This window comes from Cavia porcellus, unplaced genomic scaffold (assembly GCF_034190915.1).
Source record: "Cavia porcellus strain 051 isolate PalLab524CR breed Dunkin Hartley unplaced genomic scaffold, mCavPor4.1 scaffold_22, whole genome shotgun sequence".
Lineage (NCBI taxonomy): Eukaryota > Metazoa > Chordata > Mammalia > Rodentia > Caviidae > Cavia > Cavia porcellus.
Window position 1 is genome coordinate 36,401,895 of NW_026947505.1, and position 25,616 is coordinate 36,427,510.

Genomic DNA, 25,616 nt, shown 5'->3' on the forward strand with positions numbered 1-25,616 from the left:
CTCACAATCTGATTTCACATGTCTAATGTCACTTTTGAGGAGAGAAAATGATATATTTTTAATAATGCAAAATACGATGGGAGGGCTCACACTCCTGGCTGTCAGCCTTTCACATGTAATTTGCTGGCGAGGGGTGGGGGGTGGGGGCTGCTTCAGCTTTGATTTATACACTAAGTGTTCTCTCTGTTGGTAGAATTGTGACAACTTAGTAATATCATGTTTTGTGTTTAATAATGAAGACAATATGCATATTAGGTCATTAAAAACTAGTGTAATGTTAGTTAAACCCTGTTTACTAGACAAGGTGTGAATCCAAACACAGCTGCCACCCCTCCCATGTAGAGACTGATCTCTAATACGACTTAAGGTATAAAATAAAGGTCACTAACATGTGATACATATCCACTTACTCCCATAGTGATACAGTTGGGAGGGAGATCAGGTTGTATAGCCACTGACACTCTTAGATGAATAAATTTTCCACAGATAATAAACTTAAAATAATCACACAGGTGATAAATGTGACTTTACCAGTATTCTTGTGTGATTGGAAAGAAAATGCATTCCTTTTTTTTTTTTGTCTTTTTCCTTTTTATCGGTACTGGGGACTGCCTGCTTTTAAGGCAGGCGCTTATGCCGCTGAGCTAAATCCCCAGCCCCCTGAACGTGCATTCTTTAAGGTAGTAACCCAGACTGCATTTCCTCTGTAGCATGCAAATCTCTAGCTAGTGTTTTGTTTAAAAGGTTACACCCATTTCAAAAGGGACATACATTGGGAGATTGGACCTAGTCAAGATGCATGTGGAACCACCACTGTCCCTGTTCCCCTGAAGAAGGCATGTGAATTTAGGAATTTAGGAAAATCCCTGAACTGTAGAGTGGAAAGAGATAAAATTGCAAAGGTTTGTTGCAGGAAGGAGTGTAAGGATCCCACCGAGACAGTGAACTGGACAGATCTAGGCTTTCTGTGTTCGTGAAGTAAATGTGATTGTGCAGCTGAGGGCTTGAAAGAAGAATATCTTCTGAGAGGATAGGGACATTTTCAGTCCATGATGTAGAGGATGTGATATCACATGGTCCCAAAGAAAAGAAAAATGGAGAAATTAATTTCCAAAGATACCCAGTCGGATCACACAAGTGGCATCCAAGGAACAAGTCTGAAAAAGACAGGGGTAGAAAGTAAAAGACAAACACAAAAGGGAGAGAAAAAATAAAAACTCTCTCAAGTATAGCATCAGAAAGAATAAGACCTAACTTAGGTCAAAGAAATTTTCAAATGTTAAAATCAACATGAATGACATTCCATGTTATATTCAGAACAATAAAGATTTTGTTGATCATTGCATGCTGACTGTGTACATAGAATCATGCCTTATTCTATGTAAGGCATGAACAAAAATGTGATGAATATGAGATTAAATCTAAAAATTTTATTACTGTACAAGGCAGATTGCCATTAATTCCTCTCAAAATATTTCCTTTTGTTTCTACTACATTTATCCCCTAGACCTTGTCACTTTCTGCACTTTCTCTTCTGTCACTTTCCTCTTTGGTAGGTGTCTTTGCTGATGCTGTCATGGCTGTCTTGAAGTTGTAACTCAGTTCAAAACGTTTACCTTTCACTGTCATTTTGACCTTGGAGAACAACCAAAAGTTGCACAGTACCAAATCTGATGAATGAAATGGATGAAGAGACACAATAATGTTTTTATTTGTCAGAAATTCATGTAAACATTTGATCAGTGAGAGAATAATCAAAGGCAGTAAATGTTTACATTTTAAAATTTATTAAAGTAATAAAATTATTCAGAGTTTTTGTTTTTCTTGGTTTACTTTTGGTAACTTATATGTATCTAGAAATCTATTCACTTCTTCTGGATTCCCTAGTTAATTACAGTACAGGTTTTTGGAGTAATTAATAATCTAGATATTAGTAGTGTTTGTTGTGATTTTGATTTTTTTTTTCTAACTGCATTAACATATCTTTTCTTTGTTTTGCTTTTTTTTTAATGATTGGCTAACAGTATTTTTCTCTTGCTTATTCTTTCAAAGAACCAAATCTTCCATTCATTGATTTTGTATAATTTCTTAAGTTTCAATTTCATTAATCTATACTTTAATGTATTTTATTGTTCTTGTTTCTGTAAGACCTTGAGATACCTCCCTACACTAATTACTTGAGCTCTCTGTTCTCCTTATGTGAGCATTTACAGATACAAACTTCTGTCTTAGGACTTCTTTTATTTTGTCTGATAGGTTTTGGTATGTTATGCTGGCATTATCATTTGATTCTAGGAACTGTCTAATTTCTCTCTTGATTTCTTCTGTAACCCATTGATTATATAAGAGTATTGTGTTTAATTTCCATGTGTTTTCACAGTGTCTAGGGGATTTTTTGCCATTGATTTCTAGTTTCATTTCACCATGATCTGATAATATTCATGAGATAATTTCAATACTTTTGTATTTTTTGAAGACAGCTTTATGGGCTCGTATGTGATCTATTTTGGAGGAAGTTTCCCATGGTGCTGAGAAGGTTGTATTCTGTTCTCTGGTAGAACACTCTATAGATATCTATTAAGTTTATTTGTTTAGAGCTGTGGTTCAACTCTGATATGTTTTGTTGATTTATTGTCTAGTTGGTCTGCCTTTTTGTGATAGTGGAGTATTGAGACTACCCCCGTTACAACAGTGTTGATGTGTATCTGATCTTTTGTATTCATTAGCGTTTGTTTTATGAATTTAGGCATGCCAATTTTTGATGTGTGTTTATTTATAATTGTTATCTCTTCCTGTTGAAATTTTCCCTTAACCCATATGTAGTAATCTTTGCTTCTTCAGATCCATTTTGGCTTGAAGTCTATTTTGTTCAAAAATAAGATAGCTACTTCCACTTATTTTTAGGCTTCTGTTGCATGGAATATTGTTTTCCATCCTTTGGATTTTAGTTCATCCTTGAACAATTCAATAAAAGGTGGTGAAATTGAAGCAATAATGATTTTTAAAAAAAAAAAAACCCTTACCAACTAAGAAAAGCCTAGGACCAAATCAATTCGCCATTGGATTCTACAAGAACTTCAGAGAAGATCTAATGCCAATATTTCTCAAATTCTTAAATCAAATTGAAGGGGAAAGAGTATTGCTAAACTTATTCCTGGAAGCTAGGTAATGACCTTGATTCCAAAGCCAGACAAAGATTCATCTAAGAAAAAAAACTATAAGCCAGTTTCTTTAATGAACCAAATGCAAAGATCCTCAACAAAATTCTGGTAGAAAAAAGTGCAACCAACCATCAAAAAGATCATACATAATGTTCAAGTGGATTTCATCCCAGGTATGCAAGGATGATTCAACATATGTAAATCAATAAATTAATACATAAACAGAATCAAGGACAAAAGTAACATAATCATCTCAGTAGATGAAGAAAAAGCTTTTGACAAAATCCAAAATCCTTTCATGATTAAAACACTGAAGAGAATATAGAATGACCTTCTCAACCTGATAAAAGCTATTTATGACAGACATACTGCCAACATCATATTAAGTGTTGGAAAATGGAAAGCTTTCCCTCTAAAGTCAAGAACAAGACAAGAATATCCACCATCACCACTTTTGTCCAATACAGTGCTTGGAATTTTGGCCAGAGAAATCAGGCAAGAAAAAAAATAAATAGGATATATATGGGAGAGGAAGAAATCAAACTATCATATTCATAGATGGCATGATCCTTTACCCAAAAAAATTCTACCAAAACACTCCTAGAAGTAATAATCAAATTCAGTAATGTAACAAGATACAAAATCAGCACACAAAAATCCATTGCTTTGCAGTACAGCAATAGTGGATCCCCCGAGAAATAAATTAGAAAAACAATACCACACACAATAGTGTCAAGAAAAATTAAATACTTAGGAATTATTCTAACAAATGAACCAAAAAAACCTGTAAGATGATAACTAAAGCATTCTGGAGGAAGAGAGTAAAGAATACACCAGAAAATAGAAGAGTGTTCCTTGTTCCTGTATAGACAGAACCAATATTGTCAAAATGGCCATAGTTCCAAAAGTTTTATGTATATATATATATACTAATGCAATCCTAATCAAAATACCAACAGCATTCATCACAGAACTAGAGAAAACTAATTAATATGAACTCAGAAGAAACCCAGAACAGCAAAACCAATCCTTTGCAACAAAACAAAGCTGAAGGCCAGATCTGAAGCTATCTCAAAGGCTACAGGGACAAATACAGCCTGGTACTGGCACAAAAACAGATGGACATATAGACTCAATGGGACAGATAGAGGATGCCAAAACAATCCCAGGCAGTTCAGCCATTTGACCTTTGATAAAGACGCCAAACACGTGCTGGAGAAAGGATTGTCTCTTTAATAAGTGATATTGGTAAAAATTGTTATCCATGCACAGACTGAATTTAGATCAATATCACCATGTACCAAAATAACATCAAACTGTACCAAAGATATAAATATTAAAACAGAAACACTTAATCTGCTGTAAGATAAACTAGAAAACTCTGGAAGGCACAGGCAAGGACTTTCTGAACATAACCCCAATTTCACAAGATATAAACATCAATAATCAATAAATGGGATCATATCAAATTAAAAATCTTCTGCATGCCAAAATAAACAACTAGCAGTGTGAACAGACAGCTAAAGAATGAGAAAATTTTGCCAGATACTCTTGACAATAAATTAATATCTAGAATATATGAAGAATTCAAAAAATTAGATCCTCTAAAATAAGAGACCTAGTCAAATAATGGGTATCTTCTCCGAAGTACAACTGGTTAATAAATACATGAAAAAATGTTCAACATCTCTGGCTATGATAGAAATGCAAAATAAAATGACACTGAGATTCCATCTTACTCCAGAAAGAATGGCCATCATCAAGAAATCAAATACTAACAAATACTTGTGGTGAAACTGTGGGGGAAAAGAACCCTTCTACATTGTTGGTGGGATTGAAAACTAGAAAGTACAGCCTATATGGGAATCAGTGTACAGGCTCCTCAGCAAACTAAAACTAGAAATTCCATTTGACTCAGTTATACCCCTCTAAAAATCCCCAGAGAGGACATCCTATCATCGTGACACATATTTACTCATGTTTATAGCAGCATGATTCATAATAAATAAATCCTGGAAGTTGCCTATATAACCATCAGCAGATGAATGGATAAAGAAAATGTAGTATTTTTACACAAGGGAGTACCATTGTGTTATAAAGAAGGGTACATTTGAGTCATTTATAAGAAAATGCCTGCAATTTGGGACTATCATGTTAACTGAAACAAGTCAGACACATTGCAGAGTGAGCAGACTGCCCCAGAGTCGGCAGGTACCCACCCTCCTGGGACTGCAACACAGCCAGCAGGATGCCTACTCTCAAGAGGGAGCATTTACAAACTTCCTGGTACTATGGCAATACCTCCGGACCCCTCTCCATTTCTCCATGGTGACAATCTCTAACTTTCTATTGACTTCAGCCTGATGCCCACGCTGGGAACTACTCTCTCCAGGGATGACCTTGCTTCCTATTCAACAGGACACTACAGCCATCACTCAGAGACACTCTCTAGCTCTCACCTCTGCTCTGGGAGTTTGTCTGTACCATCACCACCTCCTCTTTTCCTTTCTAGTGATGTAAGAAAATGTCTTGCTACTGCTTAACGTAATTAGGGCATTCACACAGTCACTAGTACACTGTCTATATCTGTCTCTTACTCTATTATTTCTGTTTTTCTTTAAGTGCACTCTAACATATTCTCTCTCCCTCTCTCGTTATGTTGTGCATGCACACTGTACACGCCTGAACCCAAGTCCCTTACATTCTCTCTTCTCCTCACAGCACATCTTTGTAAGAGAGGTACAGTCAGGTACCCTTCCCACCCTTTCACCTCCTTTCTATTCCAGCCTGCGTTTCCACTGTCCATCTATCCAACAAGCTATCACTGGGTCCCTGTGGTGAGCAAAGCAGGCCACAGTCACTGCCCTTCCAGGCAAAGGCTGTGGCGATTGATCCAATGAGTGTTCAGCACTGGTTTCAAGTATGTGCAGCTAAATTGCTGAGGCTGAAACTCCCAAATGCTGAATAAGAGGAAAATAGTATCTTCCACAGGCAACTGTCCAGATTGAGCCATCTAACCTGGTGTGGAACTCTGCTCTATACAGTCATTTGGTCACTTAGTTTCCCTTCATTCAATCCATTCACCATCTTCTTGTTTGAGAGTTGAAACTGGTGTGCATAAGTCAAACAAATAACTTCTGAGCATGGTCAGTGGGATTTGTTTTTAAAAAATGGTTTTTTAAAATTTTTGTTGGCTTTATCCCCCAAATTTCTAACATCCATCTAAGCTGCTATTTGTGTGTGTACAGAAGTGGGTGTGGCTGATTTCCAGCAGTTGGTTTGTTGTATTAGCAGAATGTTGGCAGCCTAATGTTGAATCAGACATTTATTAAAGGTAGGGTTGGGCAGCCTTTTGAAAAATGCATTGTCACAAAACTACAAAGTCATAACATATTTTATGAACAATATGAATGTACTTTAGATATTTGTGATCACAGATTTGAGAACTACCTTGACTTAACGAACCTGAGGGAAGCCCTGTAACCTTGAGTACGAAGTTTAAGTTCTCCAGGGTTCTAGTTCCTTCAGTGGAGAACCTGTCAGTAGTACAAGGATACCAGAGTTTTAGAATTACCAAATAGAGTCTCTGAAACACAACACATAAATAATGAAGAAGCACTGTTCAGTTATCCAGAGACCTGGCTTGGAGTCTTTGCAGGAGCACAGAACATCTGAATTCCTAGTGGTGTCATGAGGTGAGACCCAGGTATTGCTGCAGCTCCTGCCAGCTATGCATGATATAAGTAGCCCTCTGAGACTTGGGCTTCTCACAAGACAGGCGGACCCAGAGCCTAGTAGGTGGCCAACCTTGCTAACTGGCCACCCAATTGAAAGAGCAGCCCTATATTAAGTAAGTGACCTGGGAGTGTGGCTTGGTCAGTTACTAAAAGTGGAGTGGCATATTCTAGCTGCTGTGAGCAACTGCTTCTTTCCTCCTGCTGACACTGGATGATCCTGAGTGAGAAATGGCCCGGTGTTTATAAACTCCACTTGAAAGTTTGCTTGCTGATGCACGGAGGCGTGAGATTCTCTGGGCCTGAAGAATAAGCCGGTGTTGCTTCTTGGCCCAAATCATCACCATTTCTAACCCAAGCAACATGCTCTCTCTGCTCCGCCAAGCCTTCTCTAAATTCTATGGGATACTGTTAGTAAGTACCCTGCGTTCCATGGTTACAGAGCCCTGTGGAGCATGTTGGCGCTTTTTGCTTTTGTTTCTGTTCTTACACTGTTTCTCAATCCTCTTTGCAACCAAGCAGTTAAATCAGTCAGGTAACCACTTTTGCATAGTAGTGGATGATGATGACATTTGTAACGTTTTTACTCACTGTTCCCCATTAACATTTGACTTAATAGGCAATTTAAACTGTGTTTTTTAAAAAATATTCATTTTGCTTGTTACTTTTTATTCTTATTTAGGTGCAATCTTGTTCTGTTTATTCCTGTGTTTTCTTAAGTTTCGGGCTGCACAGCACCTGCTGTCTGTCAGTGTTTACGTGGCCTTGTCCTTGACTTTGCTGCAGTTTGGTCATCATCACATGACTGTCATTGGCTCGGGGCACACAGTGAGCTTTTTCATAATTTATTTCTTGTGCCCATTTTCAGTAAGGAGCAATTTTACTTTTTGTTGTGTTTGGATATGCAGGACACTGCTTTCTCCCCCTTCCTTCCTTCCCTCCTTCCTTCCTTCCTTCCATCCTTCTTTCTCTCCTCCTTCCCTCCTTCCAAGTTTCTCCCTCACTTTGCATCCTCCTTCTGCCCTCATCTGACCCCTTCCTCTCTTGTTCCTCCTTCATTTTTCCTCCCTAAGAAGGCAGGTGCTGGGAAGGGTCACAGTCAGCTGTTCTGTCTCAAGACCCTGAATGCCCTTTCTCTGTTTCTTCCTTTTGAACACCATTTAATGTGATTGCGGTTTTCTAATTTGCTAGCATGCCCTCCCCCACCCCACACCACTCCATCCCTGCACACTCCTTCCTGTCATGTGTCCCATCCAACCACTGCAGCTCACCAGCCATCGTGCAGGCACACGGGTGGTGCCTGCTCAGCTTCCTTCCATTTTCCTGCTGTTTTCTATCTTATCTTTGCATCTTTGTTCCCTTTTGTTGGCTTTTCTACTTGTTACTTATTTTGGTATGTTTATTGTACCTAAGATGAATAAATAGATAATTGCATGAATAGGTAGTCTCCAGTACACTTGGCACACTCATAATGGGCCTTTGCTTCAAGCCCAAGAAGCTGCCAATCCGTTTGCAGAGGAAGTATCTGTGTGTGGGCCCTCAGAACGTGATCAGTGCCTGGTGAGGTGGGATGGTGAAATCATGTATATAAGAAATCGGAAGGAAGCCGGTGCATAGTTAAGAGTTGTCATGGAGAGGGTCAGCTTCCTGGGCTGCTCCCTGCAGGGAAGAGAAGTGTGTGGGAGACAAGAGCCAGTTTGGGACGAGGTAGGGGTGGCACTAAGCAGGGAGTGACATGTGAGATGACAGGAGTTATTTTGGGAACACTAAGTTGGCAGGTGTCACACTGGATCGTAGCGGGGAAGAGATGAAAATTGGGAAACTGTTCCAGAGGTTGTTAGAGTGAGTGTGGGGCCTCATTTGGGGTGTGGGGGTAGGAACACAGAGAGAGGATGGGAAAATCCACAGGGCTGCTCAGATCTGAAGTTGGGTCTTCAAGCCATTGGGAAACTGGAGCCTCAGGACATCTCCACGCTGTTAGAGCCCTTGGGGAGTAATAGTCAGCCTCACAACCAAGGTCTGGCCTTCCAAAATGAGTCAGTGATGCTCAGATTTTCTGGAAAGTAGAATCTTCTATTTCACTATCATATTTGAAAACCACCAACAACATGCTGTGAATTGTGCATGCTGTTTACTATCATAGCTGTTGTATACTGTTAGTACTAAAACAACCAATTTTTATTTAATGTATTCATTTCATTTTTGTTCTTACACAACATTACAGTTAGGATTTTATGCCCCATAGTAGCTCCCAATCCACCAATTCATGACAACCCATTCAGAGGACCCCTGTTTGTAGAGGTTTCCATAATAAATAAAAAGAAATGATGTCAGTCTTCATCACGACACATGACACTTATATTTGCACCTGTAGCCTTTAAAACCCTAGACAAATTGCTTCCAGGATTTGCCATTGTAAAGGAGCAGCATTTGCTAAATACAAAGTTTGGGTCCAATTTATAATGATGAAACTGAGGTTAGTCTACCTCACTCAGACTGTAGCAGTGAAATTAGGGAATGCAGCTGAGAGCTGGACCACAGCACACTCATGCCCCAGGGAGTGAGCATGAGCTTTGTCCACAGAAGGAAAAGCAAATCTAGAGGAGCTGATTCTGTGTATCAGAAGAGGCTGAGGCCACAGTCGGTGTCTTCCAACCCTTTTAAGCATCCTGAGAACTGTACAGTGCTGCTTGTGGCCATTAAGACACAGTCCTGGCAGCAAAGATCCATCAAACTGTCTGATCTGAGGCCAATATTTGACAGAACCCTGTTTACTTTTGTGGTTACATGTGGACATTTGTGCATTAGCTCAGGGGTTAGGATGTTCTGCGTTAAAGGAATGTTCTGCTGAATGGAAAGTTTTGATTGGTTGATCTTCCTCTAATCCTGAACAGAAAGACCATTTCACACAGTTTCCCAGGATCAATAGCTTGGATGTTTGCACTTGAATACCACGCCTGTTCTGTGAGGTTCCTGCACATGCTTCACGGGTATGATTTTCCAGTAGCACTGGAAAGTCTAAGATGTGCAGCTAGAAGAGTCTGGTTCTATGGGCTGCCCTTGGAATTTTAAAAATTGGCATTGATCTTGGTTAGATTTAATGCTCCTCTTTTCTTAAGTGTTCTTATTTATTCACACACACACACACACACACACACACACACACACACACACACGTATCCAGTGTAGGTGTAGTCCAGAGCCCATCCACAGAAACCTCCTGGAAGATGCTTTAGGAACATATCTGGACCCCAGAGGCTGCTCTCCATCCTAAAATCCAGCTGAACTTTCATGGCAACTCAGTTGTGGAAGAAAAAAGATCATTTCTGTAAGGCCAAAGAAATGGTATAAACTCAGAAACATGAAGTGCAACAAATTAGAAAGACACAAGTTCCCCATGGGAATAATGGTCTCCTATTGTGATCCTCATGTGCCCAGGTCTGGACCATCCACACCAGGAGGGCAGAGATCACCTTCAGGTGGCAGCTCTGGCTATGTTTAGAATTTTGCAGTGCTCGGCAATATTATTTAGTGCTGTCAGGCAAGAACGTATGAAATGTGTTTTCACCCAGTTGAAGCACTGCACTCTGTGTATTGCAGAGAGGAACCAGCAGCAGAAAATGTGGGTCACTTGGAAGAGATTAGTACTAAGGCTAAAAAGCAGTCAGCACAGAAGACACTCTGGGCAGACGCATCTTTCAGACACAAATGCAGTCACAGTCCATAGGAATGGGACATTTTTCCTACAAAGGCAGCCTCAGCCCCTGACAGAAGTGAGTATAATACAAACCATGCAGATGCTGTGCCTCTCTGAGGTCATGATATAACGCTTGAATCCTATGTCATCAAAGATGGGGCCCAGGAGTCACAAGACTGCCTTTCTCTTTCCCCAAGAGGCACAGGATCAAGAGAGGACCAGTATGCAGGTGGGAGGAGAAGGTCAGGGCTCTGCACCCAGAGCATTGGTGGCACTGATGCCTGGGATATCTGGATCCTGTGCTGAGCTGGCACAGCCCTCATGTTCCAACCTGAGCTGGGGAAAGTGTGTTGTTCAGAGCCTCCCTGACTCTGATGGTTGGTCTCTGTGTGCTGGGATGTGGATCCACAGACTGTGGCTCCTTTCTCATCCTCTGATAATTCCTATGGATCTGGTTGTGATGGCTTCACCTTGAATATGTTCCCTCTAAATCACCTGGCTTAGCTCCTCATCCTAGCTAGTGCACAAGGATGTGTAGCAGCTGTGTGTGTGTGTGTGTGTGTGTGTGTGTGTGTGTGTGTGTGTGTATGTGTGTGTGTAGCCATAGATGTGTACACAACTGAGCTCTGGGACCTCTGGATTTGAATCTGGAGACTGAAGGGCTGGGTTGGAGTCAGGTCCTGCCAAGAACTAAAGCAGATGGCCCCCCAACATTGTGAACATTCTTGAAGCTTCCAGGCCATATTCTTGAGAGGGATCACACTCCCCTGTTCCCGGGTAAGGGCACTGAGGGCTCCATGAAAATATCTGATACACCCCTTGAGGCTTGTGGTGTTTTGCTGATCTTGTGCACTGGCTTCTATGCTGGACTGAGCTGCCCCAAATGTGGGCAGGCAGCTGGTCTCATGTGAAGTATCTCCCAGGTCTCCTGCATATGGTTGGGAGAGGCTGAGTCACCTCTGAAGGATACATAGTCTGACAGTAATTCTGTTGAAAGGCAAGTATGTCTCTGTGCACAGAAGTCTGGGTAAACTCTGATAATATAGTGTAGAAAGCTGTGTTTCTTGGCCATAAGGCCACAGAGAGACTGCTTCACTGACCGGAATGTTCCGAAGTATCTGAACATCCTCTATTTGCTCTTTGGCCCAGAAAATTAAAGGTGAACAAGTCACATCTGAGCAACAAGAATGGTTGAATTCATGCAGCCATATAATGCAGTGAACTATTTTAGGAAACATGGTGAGGTCAGTTGAATCCCAACAGATACGTAGAATTTTTAATCAATGCCTTTTCTCCACTCTGCCTCTTCCTCCTCTCTTACTCTGGAGGGAGAAAATTCCTCTGGCTTCCTATCTTGCATGGTTATAGGTGAAGTGCCCATTATTCTTTGGACCATGAAAATGCAAAAACTCCTGTACACCGAACAGCAGTCCCAGCACCCAGTATGGATATGCACGTTTGCAGCACCCGTTGCAGCTCCGTTGCCTCATCAAGGGCTGTGAGATGAGGTGTTGAGCATTTGCTCTTGCTACTGGGAGCCATCAAGATCTGGACAAGAGTGGTTGTTGCTGCAGGGACTGTGCCACCAAAGACAAGAAAACAGGTTGAGGAATTGCTGCCTCTGTGGAGCAGCTTCTGCCTGGATCCCTGTCCCTCCTACATGGACAGCAGGATCCCTGATGCATCATCTCTCGTCTCTATAGGTTTCACAGACCCTGTAGGTTCCAGTAGGTTGTAGGTTCCTTGACCCTGTGTGATAGCACAGAGTCAAGGAACAGACCAGCTCCAGGGTGTGTCCTCAGATGCTCTCTTGGCCTAGGTTCAGGCATCCTCCTTCTCCTGCCTGCTTCTATTCTCCCTGTTTTCTTTCTCTTTCCCCTCGAGTTACTGGAGCAGGAAGTAGTGTAGTGTTGTCCTATCATGCACAGTATCTGAACCATTGCCAGTTGCGGTTCTAGCAGGTAAGCATAGGGTGGCTACTGAATGCTAGTAGAACACAAACCTATTACATTGTGATAGAATTCAGGATTTTGCTAATCACTAAGTTCCTCAGGTGCTACTTAGACTTGTGAGGCTCCTGCCTCAGCCTCCCAGTATGCTGTGGTTACAGGCATGGGCCACTATACCCAACTTGAGCCCATTTGTTGTAGTCAGGGGTTGTGAGGAGAAAAATTAGAATCAGGACACAGAATTTACAATATTATTTTATGATGGTCACCCAGAGTTAAACACAAGAAAGAGCAGGAAATCATCCACAACACTAAAGACACAGAATATTCAGCCAAGGGCCTGAATTCCACAGCAATGTCCTGCCTGAGAACAGATAAAGACCTAGAGCCCATGACAATGCCTCCCACGTGTCCAACTTGAAGTTTAGAGCCCATGACATGGACTCATGCCAGTCTCTTTTACAGATCTGTTCTAGGAAGGCCCAAAGTTTAGCGGTGGAAGCTAGAAAGTCTATAGCAGCAGGGTGAAAGACTTGTGCTAGTAGGTTGAGGGTTATATGCTGGAGCTGAGAAGTCACACTCAAAACAAGGACCAGGGCTGCCCTGAAAACACCACAGCCATCCTCAGCGACATGGAGCACCTGAGCTCCTCCAACAATAAGCACAGTCAAGTACATGCCAGGAAGCCAGTGTGACAAGTTTCTCCTGGAGATTAAACAGCACAAATTCTCACCTCAGGAGCCAGGAAGTGATGCTCGATGTAAGGACCAGAGTTCCCCCAAAGTAAACCACAGCCATTCTCACCAACAAGGTCCCGAGCTCCTCTGATGACAATGGTAGAACTCACACTGGGGAAGCTAGTCATGACAAGATCCTCCAGGAGAAGCAACGGCTCAAACAGCAACACTTAGAGAAACCCACAATGCCCAACTCTTCTTCTCCGTGTCTCTATTTATGCTGGCAACTTTCCTCAGATGGAACATCTACGCTCAGCACCATGCTGATTTAATTCATCTGGCGTTAGGTTGACCATTAGTTTTTAACCCATAACACCTCTCCACCTAGGACTCTAAAATGATGCCCACAGGGCCCCACAGCACTGCCTCCTCCATTGTCCTCTGTCCTGAGCCCTCCTCTAGCACTAGCCATTTTTGATCACCTCCACAGTACACCAAACACCCCAGGACATGTCATTGCCTGCTCCATCATCTACATCTGCGTGTTGCCCAGATACTGCCACTTTCCATGGATACCAGCTCACTCTCAGTCTCTTTGGAGGACAGGAATTGGCTTTGGGATCCCAGTGTGCAGGTAGGCCCTGGATTCATAGAGCTCTGGCATGTGTCTTATCAGTGGTCCTCAACAGGAGGTGACTTATGATATGCACACCCCCACAGTGACTAGTGATGGGGCACTGATGTCCCTGACAATGGGGCACTGCCGGAAAAAGGGAGTATTGATGAGTGGAGGGAAATATGAGTCATTAATTGATTTCTTCAAGTGAAATCCAACTTCTTATGTGGCTACATATGTAATTAATATAGTTTAAGAACTAATCATTCAAACTAATAAGGTTCATTTAAAACTAATTATCTAAACTAATAAGGTAATTTAAAAACATATTTTCAAGTCCCTAGGACCAGGGAATGTGCTCTATAGATTTTAATTGACCCAAGAAACACAAGTTTTGTTCTTGCTTACTCATTGCTTGCATCATTCATTCCAGTGTTTTCTCCTAATATCCCATACTCATACATAAATTACAAAGGTTAAACCTTTCCTGTTCTTAGCAGCCTGCTGCAGAGCATGTCCCTTTGTGGGCACAGGGTCTGTCTTACTCACTGACTGCCTCTACTACAGCGGTCACACTGTGACTCCCATGAGTCTGACCCAGGATGAGATTGCAGTGACTGCTTGCCTCTGCCCCAGGCAAGAGAGACAGCCTGTTCTCAGATAGCACCTGCCCAGAGGCTCTCCTTTCATTTTCTTGTTGATTTTGTCACTCGTGAACCTAAGGTGATTTAGCTGAAAAAATATACTTTTAAAAGCCAGAGTTCAAGTGCGTAGTGGGACCCATAGAAGCAAAAATTAGACAAGATTATTAAAGGCTGGGATGTGATCATTTACCGGCTTGGTGTGTTTGCTGGATGTGCCTGAGGACCCCTCTGAGAGACAGAGCAGGCAACCCTGGGGGCTCTGTCTCTGTTCTAGATGGAAGATGGCTTCTGTTCCTTTGAGTCATTGTCACTGTGTTCTCCTCATCTTGCATTACTCAGCAGCTCCCTGTTGAGTCTCCTCCATTCTGGACTCAGGGTCAGTGGGAGCAGGAAAGCTCTATGCTGACCTCATGCCACTGCCCCTCCTGCCCAGGATCATTGGTTCTCTGCCTCTTACCATGAAACGCATGGCCAGCACCCTCTACAGCTGGCAGAGCTGCTAGTCTCTTATGGAACAGGGTGAACATGAACATATGCACGCGCGCGCGCGCACACACACACACACACACACACACACACACTCACACACACAATGCTGCTCTAGTATTTATGATGTTAGCTCAGTCTGAGTCCAAAACCAGGAAGAGAAGCCAATAATACTGTGTTTCCCTACAGCAAAAATTCAATAGCAAAGTTTTATTGAATTGAAGCAACAAAATGATGCATGAGTCTTTATTTTTAATTTAACTTTTATGTTACTCAATTCATTAACAAACAGGAAAGAAGAAATCTGCTACAGCTTATTGCCTATAATAAGTAGAAGGTTATTTTTAAGCCCATTCCTTGACTAAATTGCCTGTAGCATAAGAAGAATAGCAGCATCTAAAAACATAAGATGAGTAGATTCTACTGTTCAGCAACCTGGTGATCAGCCACCAATCTTTTGTCTTCTCATTTGGCATCTTAATATGAACACCTAAGAGAGATGGTGGTGAGCTGGCAGTTCCAGCTGCAGGTGCTGCTGAGGGACAAGGCATGCCTAGCAGGGGACAGTGTACAGTTAGTGGCTTCAGAACTCCAGGAGACCAGTTGTGGGTGTCAAGTCCCCATCTCTGAGTCCTGGAGATAGAGATGCCACCAAGCGCAAACTCCAGGGCAGAAACACAGGAAAGGCCTGGTCCTGAGATCCTTGAGAAGCAGCTGAGACATGGAAACCTGAGGGCTACTGGCAGAAGAAAAACACAGCTGTGCTGGGGTCTGCTGGCCAGCACTGGCAGTGGGTGTGAGGGGAGGACTGGACAGAGGGTAGAGGATGCTGGTGAGATACGCTGCTGAGGAGTCTGGACCCATGTCTGGAACTGGGAGCAAGCCTGGATTCCAGAGGAGCAATGGTTTAGTTCTGAACTTGGTACCATGGGGTAGTAACTACGTCTCCTATTTTGCTTGGGAAAAGAGTGACATTGTGTTAGGAAATAGTAGAAATCAACTGTGTAACTCATGAACCCTCATGTCTTGAGATATGACCTCAGAACTTAACCCCAAATGACTCCTCAGTCTGGATGGAGTCCCTGCAGTTCCCAAGCATCCCTGGGTTGGACTGTGCTGTGGAAGTACAGCATTCCTTAGCTCCGGTGCCAGCTTGCATCCCTGCTCTTTTCTTGGCTATAGTTTCTCACTCTTTTGCTGTATCTGCTCTCACTACAGAACAGAGACTTACTTAGGGCAGGAGTGAATCAGAGGAAGCACAAGACCAGGGACTGGTGTACAGAGCAGCCCTTGCTCAAGACTAGGTCACAACTGTCCCAGACAGGCCTTATGGAGCACAGAGGGGAGGCATGGTTCTGTGCTAGTGACCGTGCTTAAAATGGCATTCTAATAAATAATGAATTCATTTGAAAATTTAGACATCTAAATATTCATAATTTCTAGAATGTTTAACTTTTTCTGCCAATTTTTTTTTCATAGTTGACATAATAGCACTCTGGAAGGCCGAGGTAGGATAATTGCAAGTTCAAGCCTAACATGGGAAACTTAGTGACTTAGCAAGACCTTATCACAAAATAAAAAATAAATGGCCCTCACTTCAATTCTTATCCCTCTCCTGGAGTCTGCTGTGCACTTGGCCACAACTATAAAATGTGCTGTGGCATTGGCTGAAGGAGAAGACACGGGAAATTAGGGCTACAAGATCCCCTAAGTTTGTCTCTATGAAGCCCACATGGTCTTTCTGCTCCTCTCATTCCTCCTCCCACCTCCTCTGATACTTCCCCAGGATGAGTCTGTGTTGGTCAGCTTTCCATCACTGTGACAAAATACCTGGCACACGTAGGTTAAAGGAGGAAGTTTGTTGTGACTCATGGGTTCAGAGGTTCCAGTCTGTGGTCATGTAGCTCAATTACTTTAGACCTGTAGTGAGGCAGAAACATCACAGCCAAAGGGCATGGTGGGGGAAAGTTTCTCAGTTCATGGCAGCCAGAAGTAGAGAGAGAAAGAGACAGATGGAGACAGAGACACAGGCACAGTGAGACAGAGACAAAGATACAAAGAGAGAGAGAGAGACATAGAGACACAGAAAAGAGAGGGCACAAGAAACAGTACCAAGAACACTACTCTGTGACCCACTGTCTTCACAAGACCCACCTCCTAACAGTCCTTCAGCTAATGAACTCCACAGAGCATCAGTCCACTTGAAGGAAAAGCCCTCATGCTCTATTCAGTCCCCCTAAATCACCAGCTGACAGTCAAACCTTCCACACAGCAAGCCTTCAGGGAACGTTTGGATTCCAAGAACAGCAGAGTCCCGGTCGTTTTCTGCCTCTACACATTGTCAAGTATACATGAAAGTCCGCTCCTTTTGGGAAAGATACACAACAGCAACCTTATCCAGGAGCACCAAAGACCTTTCTCATATGAAATGAGTTAGGTAAGAATTGAAGGGACAAAACTGAGGTTTTATTAACTTTGCATTTACGTAAAATCAAACTTTATTAAAGAAGAGAGTACTCTGAGCTGAATTACTGAGGAAGGTGATTTCCTAGGGTGTTTCAGTACATCTTGAAAAATACAGATTTAATCCAGTGGCACAAGCCTGTAATCCCAGCTACTGGGGAAGATAAAACAAGAGAACTGTGAGTTTGAGCCCAAGATGGGCAACTTATCAAGACCTTGTCTCAAAGTAAAATAAAAAGGGCTAGGATATAGCTCAGTGTGAAGCCCTGAGTTCATCCCTTGCACCATGAAAAGAAAAAAAGTCAAGAGATAAAAAAGGACTGTAACTCTAGAAGAACCTGCTTCTGCAGTGGGAGGTAGAAACACACTTAAGAGGTGTTCCAAACCATAGAGGCATGAACTAGAGTTTGTGACTCTGTGAGGAGCAGAGAGGACTTCACCCTGTCCAGAGTAAGAGTGAGTGCTGGAAAGTGGGGAAGTTGGGGTAGCAGGTAGAGGCCTTGGCTGGCGGGAGAAGATGGGTTGCACCTGCAGATCTTGTGGCCTGGTGTTCTGCCTCCAGCCACACTTTTGGTGTGAATACTAGCACACAGGGCACCCACAGAGGAAAGTAGATTTGTGTTTGCATAGGGCCACAACTACAATTTAGCTCACATACACTCAACAATCAGCAACAGTGTACAATCACATGCATTTGCTTGAGAGGTTAAATTGTTGCTTTGAAAACTGAACATTATGATGAAAATTGCAAGCGAATACATAAGAGTATAATAAACCTCCCTAGATCTATCACAGCTATATAATTTCAAAAATGATCAGGAAAAGGCTGGGCTTGCTTATTTATGTGCTCCCTCTGGTCCTACACCTACCCACACAGTTCAGATGATTTTAAGACAAATGTTAGGCATTAAGTGCTTTAATGAGAATTTTAAGAATTAAATTTTAGTATTAAGTTACAGATTCAAAAATTCCCTCCTCTCTCATTTTAAAGGTAAAATTTGAATCTATTAATTCCTTTTTGGATTGGTAATAATACTGATACAAATAAGTCTGCTATTTTCAATTCTCTATAGAAAGATTTTGTACTTTCTACTCTATACCCAATGTTCTGTAATGTTTTCTATCTGGTTGGAAGCATGTGCATTAGGAAAATGACAGCACACTTCAGACAGAGGAAAGAGCAGTGGGAGGACTTGCCAAACACTTGCAGAAAGGGAATGGTGCAGGGGTGTCCCATTAGCATAGATTTGCTGCCTTGTTTAGTCTGCAAATCTTTGTAGATTAGTTGGAAATGCTGTTCTAACTTTAATAACTATTATAATGAAGTTTAAATCTACAATTTTATTTGCTTCACATTTTTATTTAGTTTTTTAGGTTTTTCTATTGCTTTTTGTTGCCAGTTTAATCTAATTTTTCATTGTTTTCCTCTTCATATTCATTTTATAAAATCTTATTCTTACATTACTGCTTGTCATTTACTTATGAAGGATAGCATGCATTGTAATTTATTGAACTATAGTTAAATTTTAAAAAATAAAATATTACTCTTGAGTCAATGTGCTGGCTTTTGCCATGGCCAGCAATTATCTCTGAAACTGAAAAATGTGTACGTCTTTTTTTCATCTAAGCCCCGTTCCAATCATGGGTTCATTGAGCTCAGTAAGAGTTTGGGTGGCATCCTTTGCATTTCTAAGAATTACTCAGAGTGAAGACATGAAAATGTAAACATAAGCAACACTGTCTATTGACTATGTTTTGTGGACAAGGGAAGTTAAATCAAGTCCAACCACAGTGCTAGAGAGAACAGCTGATGTGATCTCCACAGGGCAGAGAGACAAAAAGTCTCTATTGGGAATACCCATTTTCCATGTAAGAGTGAAGTTTACAGAGCAGGTCAACCATAATTGAAGTTTCGGAAAACCTGGAGATGGGTGGTATTCATGCTGACTGACAGGTATTAAAAACAAGAACAGCATAAAATCTCAGGTCTAAAAGCACAGAGCACGCATGCCCTTGAGTCTAGACATCAACCCTCGTACCTTTTCTCATGCTGTTTCTTCTCTGCAGCAGTGAATGAGCTGGGCTGGCAGTCCCAGGTCCCCATGCCTGCTTCCTGGGTACTCTCCCTCTCCCACATGAATCTTCTTCCCTTCCTGAGGACCCTTTCCAAAGGTCCCACAAGAGATGAGACTCTACCTGCTTCTACACTGGAGGGACTGTAGGAACAGGGTTTTCAACTTCCTGATGCTAGGCTTTGGGAAAAATCAGTAATTCCATTAGAATAGGTGACAAATTAAGCAACCAGTGGGGTTGAATGCTTTCTGTGTCTTCCTATGCACTGAGCAAAGCTGGCTGTTCCCTGACTGACCCACCAGCCAATGTGCAGGTTGGCATTCCAGTGTGCAATGCTCTGACTTTGGGCTTAACCAGAGTGCAAAGTCTGGGCTCTAAAAAAAGGTGAAGTATGGGATGTGAGATCTATGACTGCTGTGAGTCCAGGGTTTGGAAGTCTATCTTAACTGTCTTTTCCCACTGTGTTTAATGGATCTTGGTTAAAGCAAAGTTGACCTAGCAAAGAGTTCTGTTCTTGTGCTCTGAGGGGATGGAGCAAGATTATGTATTCGTTTTCCTTTCTTGATTTTGGGTCTTCAGTGAGGGAAAAAGTAGGCATGTAGTTAGTTTTCTGTTGATGCATTAATCTGCTTGGGCTTTCCTAACCAAGTGCCACTGGCTAAAAAGTTTAAACAATAGAAATTAATTTTTTCACGGTTTTAGAGGCTGAAAGGCTGATTCCTTCCAAGGTCTTTCTCTTGGCTGCAGACAACACCTCCGGGCTGTGTCCTCACAAGATTCCCCTTCTGTCCACATGCATCCCTGGGTCTGTGTGTCCAGATGTCCTCCTCTTATAAACGTTCCATCAAATAGGATTAGGGTCTCCCTATTTGACCTTATTTTCACTTAATCACTTTTAAATGTCTTGTCTCCAAATACAGTCACTTTCTGCAATACCAAGGATTAATACTTCAACATATGTATTTGAGAACACATTTCAGACCACAGTAATTCACTTGGTTTAGTGGGTTTTGATGAACTACTGGTTTTGTGAGCAATTTAGAGAGGCAGGTTGATGCTACACAAGTAAGGTTCGTGCACCATGCACTGCCAGATTACATTCACATACACAGCATTGTGCCACTGTGTTATACTTATTCTTCAGTTTGTAAGCTAATGCAGGGCCACCTGTGCCCTACCACACTGTAAACTGGTAGGGCACAGGTGGCCCTGCATTAGAACGTGCTGGTTTCAGAGAAAATGTGTGTTCACCTGTTGGGCTTCAATAACAATCAATCTTCTCTCCTGTGTATCATCTTTGATCTCCTGTTATATCTCCGTGCCTCTGAAACTGGTGCTAATTTATTGGTGTTGATATATAAGTGACCCCTCAAAATGCTAAGTGACTGTTACAAATGAGAAAATAACACAATCAGATGTGGACACGATGTCTACAGGTCCAGGCTGTTCTTGTGCCCTCCAAGAAACCATCTGGTAACATAGAGGTGATTTGGAATCTGGTGAGTTCATCTTGCTCTTGCCACTGCTGCATCCCATCAGAGGTTAACCTGCCTCACTGAAAAGGGCATCCTCCACAATTCCAGCTGCCTCTTAGGATGGCAGCACCTCAGGCAGAAGAATAGCAATGAGTTAGATGCAGTGGAGGCGGTGGCTTCTACATCTGTGATAACTGCAGCAGATTTTAGATTTTTTTATAACAATTCATATAATTTGAACCATTTCTGATCTTAAAATACTAAGTAGATAGGAGGTAAGAAATAGTCATAATATGATAAAGCATACCTATCTTAATTCACCAAATGCAATCCCAGTAACTCAAAAACGTAGCAAAGATCTAGGGGTACTGAGGTACTGCCCTGAACACAAACATCCTGAGCTGTCCTTTAATGTGTAGTATATCTTAAAATAGTCATCAAAAGTGGAGGAGATTTATACTACTCAATCAAGCTTGTTGGAAAATTGGGAATGGGTAAAGAAGATATCCATTTTATATTGTATCCTAGAACAAACTCAAGATAGACTAGGTTTAAGTAAAAATATCTAAATCATGAAAATATAGTTAAATATTTACTTGATCTCAGAATGCAAAAGGTCTAAGAGTGCATACAAAAGAGGAAAAACAAAAGAAATCAGATAGCTAGACAAGTTAAAAAATTAACTCCACAGTGTACAAAACACCTGTTAGAATACAGTAAGAAAGATATTAATACTCTAGTAGAAAAGACAAGCAAAGGACATAGACACAATGTACAAGATAGAAAAGCAATCAGTAAATAAACTACTATTACTAATCAGATAAATGAAGGTTAAAATAGTAAAAAGTTTGAACATACAAATTGCCAATTTACAAAAAATAATTTTAAAAATTACTGTCCTTGAAAAGGACAATACTTAATGCTAGCTATCATTCTGTGAAAGATATACTTTAACTCTACAGGTTAGGGTATAGATTGCTTCACACTTTTATAAAAAATTCTGGAGTATGATTCTTTATCTCAAAGTTATTATAACTTTTATTTTTGTATTCCAATGTTTGTGAATGTATCCTAAGGACACCATAAGACATTAATAATTTATGTTTATGAATTCTCTATGCTGCAATTTTATTTTTAAATAACCCAAAAGTGGGGGAATAGTGCAAATGTGTTACTCTGCATAAATGAGGATATGAGGCAACCTTCAGCAAGTTTGTGAAAACACTTGTTATGTAATGCTCCATTGGGAAATCGGGGTTAAGATGGTATCTGCCATGACTTCTCAGTTTGGTAGGCTTTCCATTATCCACACTTACATCACCAATTTATTCTTTGTAATATACATCCTTCTTGTGGGGTTACATTATTAATTGTGTAATGTAACCTGGTTTACCTCGTATTTCTGCAGATAGGCTTTGTGCCCGTGAGGTAGGAACATGTTCATCTCATTTGCCCCTGGATTTCTGGAGAAGAAACCCTTAGCAGCCTAATGTCTTACGTATTAGGCAGCAATTTTGCTGCTTGTTCCATATTATCTCTTTCTCACTGACACACAAATAGAGAATAAGATTCTGAAGGCAGACATACTCACTTGTTGGGGAAAAAAAACAACAGAACTTATCTGTGGGCAGGAAGATAATGGAATCTTTGTCTTTTGAAATTGGTATCATGTTTCCATCTGATCTATGACAGTTATCTATAAATGTCATGAAGGGGCTCACTGTGTAGGAGGCAGCAGACTGTTTGCTTAGCAAGCTCAAGGCCCTGTGTTGGATCTCAAGACCACGAAATACAAATAAATTCATAAAAGTAAATAAAAGAAGCAGAATTGAAAACTCAGTTCTACTAACAGGACATACCAATGCTTCATACTATGTGATCTTCCTAGAGTACAATATTAATTCTCATATATTTTAAATTTCTTTTGATTCTTAAAACTTCCCAGTAACACAAGAGTATACATCTCATCCTCATGAAGAAAGGCTCAGAGGGCTGAGTGAGTTCTGGTGGTGCAATTAGTGCCAGACTCACAGGCCAGAATGATCAAGGCCTCGTGTCTCTATGCTCTGATCCACAGGCCCCGGGGACTGGAGCCAGCACCAGGAAGTAACCAGCTTCCCTCATGGTGGCACTCTCAAGGCTGTGTCACTTCCTTTTCTCCGTGCCTGAGTCCTTTTCTGCACCGAGCCCACATTCAATACAATGCATTTTATGACTCCAGCTTTTGTTTAGACAAGAAGAAAACAAGATATGGAAACAAATTAAGGCTTGCATTGTTTAATGACAGGGACACATTCCAAGAAAGGTTTTATTAGGCGACTTTATCATTGTATGAACAGTTAGCGTGTACTTACACAAATAGAGACGGCCAGGACATCACCAGGTAGTATAATTGGATATGTAGCCCGTCATTGTTGGAAACATCCTGACATGACACAGGATTGCCCATCTTTTCTGAGCCCATGAGCCTTGTGGCTCTGGCTGCACTGTCTTGCAGGCAGCATCCCTCTGGGGGCATCCACCTGCTCTCTCTGGAGCTCCCAGCCCTGTGTGGGGTGTGTAGGGTACAGCCAGAGGAAGCTGTCAGTGTCCTTGATTTATCAGTTTCTGTTAAATTAAAGACTTAATGAGTGATCCTATATAATTCAAATTTTGTTTTTAATTAATAAGGCTGAAACTAGGAACTGGCAGTTTTTGTCTTAATATTTTTTAGCATGTTCAACTTCCTTTTCTTCCTGCCTCATTAACACTTTGTTTTGAGCCTCTGTCCAATCTGTATACTCAGCTGATAGCTCTGAGCACACATTTATAAATGCCATAAAAACCTTGAGCTGCAGTGGAGATGAGGAAGGGGAGTCTAGTGGGCGTGAAAAACTCCCTAGAGCCAGAGAGAAGTTGTGGAACTCTGAGAAAGGTGTGTGGCTCAAGGGAAGCGCAGTGTCTGTGGCCAGTGCTGCTTGGTGTTTAGCCACATGACAAGACACCCCCTGCCCAAGGTACACCCCCCTCTACCAGAAGCTTTCGGGGCACTGACCCCTGTGGGAAAGGACATTTCAGCAAGTGAGCTGGTTTTCTGCGTTACCTAGTGTTCTCCATAGGCAATTGTTTCTTCAAAAAAAGCTTCCTCCTCTTCTCCAAGAACCCACCCAGCAGCCCATGTGTAGGGTTGTGAGGAGTCAAGTTTCTGTCCACCTGACCCTCCCAGGTACATGCTTTAAGATCTCTACTGATGACAGCACTGAGGGAAGAGTAGTGTCTCAATGCTCAGGACTTCACTGGCCAGCAGGTTCCCTGTAGATGAATGTGAGCTGCAAACTGCCAATCTTAAAACCACAAGCCTCTCTCATGCTGGAAAATACCACACTCTTACTGTGTGGGGAACACTGCTGTCTTTGGTGTCTTACACTGGGGAGATGTTCAGGAAACCCCCATTTTCCAGGTTTTGCTGTTTTCAGTGCCATCCTCTGCCTGGTCCCTGGGATGATCTGGTCGGGTTTCCAGGCTAGCCTAAACTCTGAGCAGTTTGAATTCTTCCTCAGAAAAAGCCTTTAGCATCTAATTTTGAAGCTGCCTTGGACCCCACTATGATCATTTCTGGAGTTTGCAGAATAAAGTGTGGCCAGGAAGTGGGAGGAAGACATGTAGCAAAAGGCATAGTCACAGCTTCAGTCACCTCCTAGGTGCCATGGCCAATGCTAGCAGGGTAGGGGGCAGCTGCAGAGAGCTTTGGGCACAGTGACTGACCTGTAGTGCACACTTGGAAGTGTGGATGCTAGCCACTTGCCTGCTCACCAGACACAGGTCTTACTGGGGAGTCTCAGTCAGCCTGGACCCAAATGGTGGACCATCCCAGTGGCCTCTGTCAGTATACAGTTCTGCTTTGCTGTCCCAGGCCTTGCGGACATATTTGAGTGACCCTGTACCTCAGAAACAGTACCTCCTCTATGGCCCTTCAGTGCAGAATATTTGCTTTAGCATCTAAGACCAATGTCCATCTGCATTTTACCTCTTTCCAGTTCTCTCCACTTCTGACGCTGGTTGCACATCCTTTTGTTAGAAATCCTGAAGCCCAGATCTGTTGGGTCCCTGACCCCATGTCATGTGGTGAGTGTACTGAGGGCCTCCCACACCTCCTAAGCTCATTACAGTAATGGTACTAATCTCTCTTTCCCAGGTATTCTAAAGAGTTTCTGTTCTTTTTCTAAGTTGTTTTTGACTGACACATAATATTCATACATATTTAAGGGTACAACAGGATGTTCTGATTCATATATACATTGGATACCGATCTATTAGCATATCCATCTGTCTTAGTTACTTTTTACTTGTTTGTCACTGAGACAAAACACCTGATGCCCACAGTTAAGGAGGGAGAGGTTTATTTCCTACAGTTCTTGGAGGTTTCAGTCCATACTCAGTTGGCTCCAAGGCAGTGTAGCATGGTGGAGCAGCCATTCGTGGCCGCTGCAAACAGCAAGGCACTAACTGGCAAGAGAGAAACACACCTTCTTCCTGCTGTTACATCATAGGCTGACGCCACCCCTAGGCGGGTGCAGCACTCACACCACCAATCCAAGCGCTAGACAACGAACCAATCACAAATGCTAGATTTAGTTGAGTTCATAATTCATGAGGCTTGGG

The 25,616-nt window shown here is 41.9% G+C and overlaps 2 protein-coding genes across 7 annotated transcripts in view; both read left to right on the forward strand.

Annotated features, from left to right (window-relative positions):
• Mpc1 (mitochondrial pyruvate carrier 1) overlaps positions 1-25,616 on the forward strand; it is a 506,120-nt gene that overhangs the window by 225,640 nt on the left and 254,864 nt on the right. The window lies entirely within an intron of this gene.
• The window catches only part of Rps6ka2 (ribosomal protein S6 kinase A2), a 370,448-nt gene that overhangs the window by 145,647 nt on the left and 199,185 nt on the right, over positions 1-25,616 (forward strand). For 2 of the 6 annotated variants that reach the window (XM_063233077.1, XM_013148873.3), the window contains exon 1: positions 7,074-7,309. The exons of the other annotated variants lie outside the window; for them this stretch is intronic. Coding sequence is in view for 1 of the 2 variants with exons in the window: in XM_013148873.3 (XP_013004327.1) it covers positions 7,259-7,309 (51 nt within the window). In the remaining variant the exon portion in view is untranslated. Of the gene's footprint in view, positions 1-7,073; positions 7,310-25,616 lie in introns of those variants that run through there. 6 annotated transcript variants of the gene reach the window in all.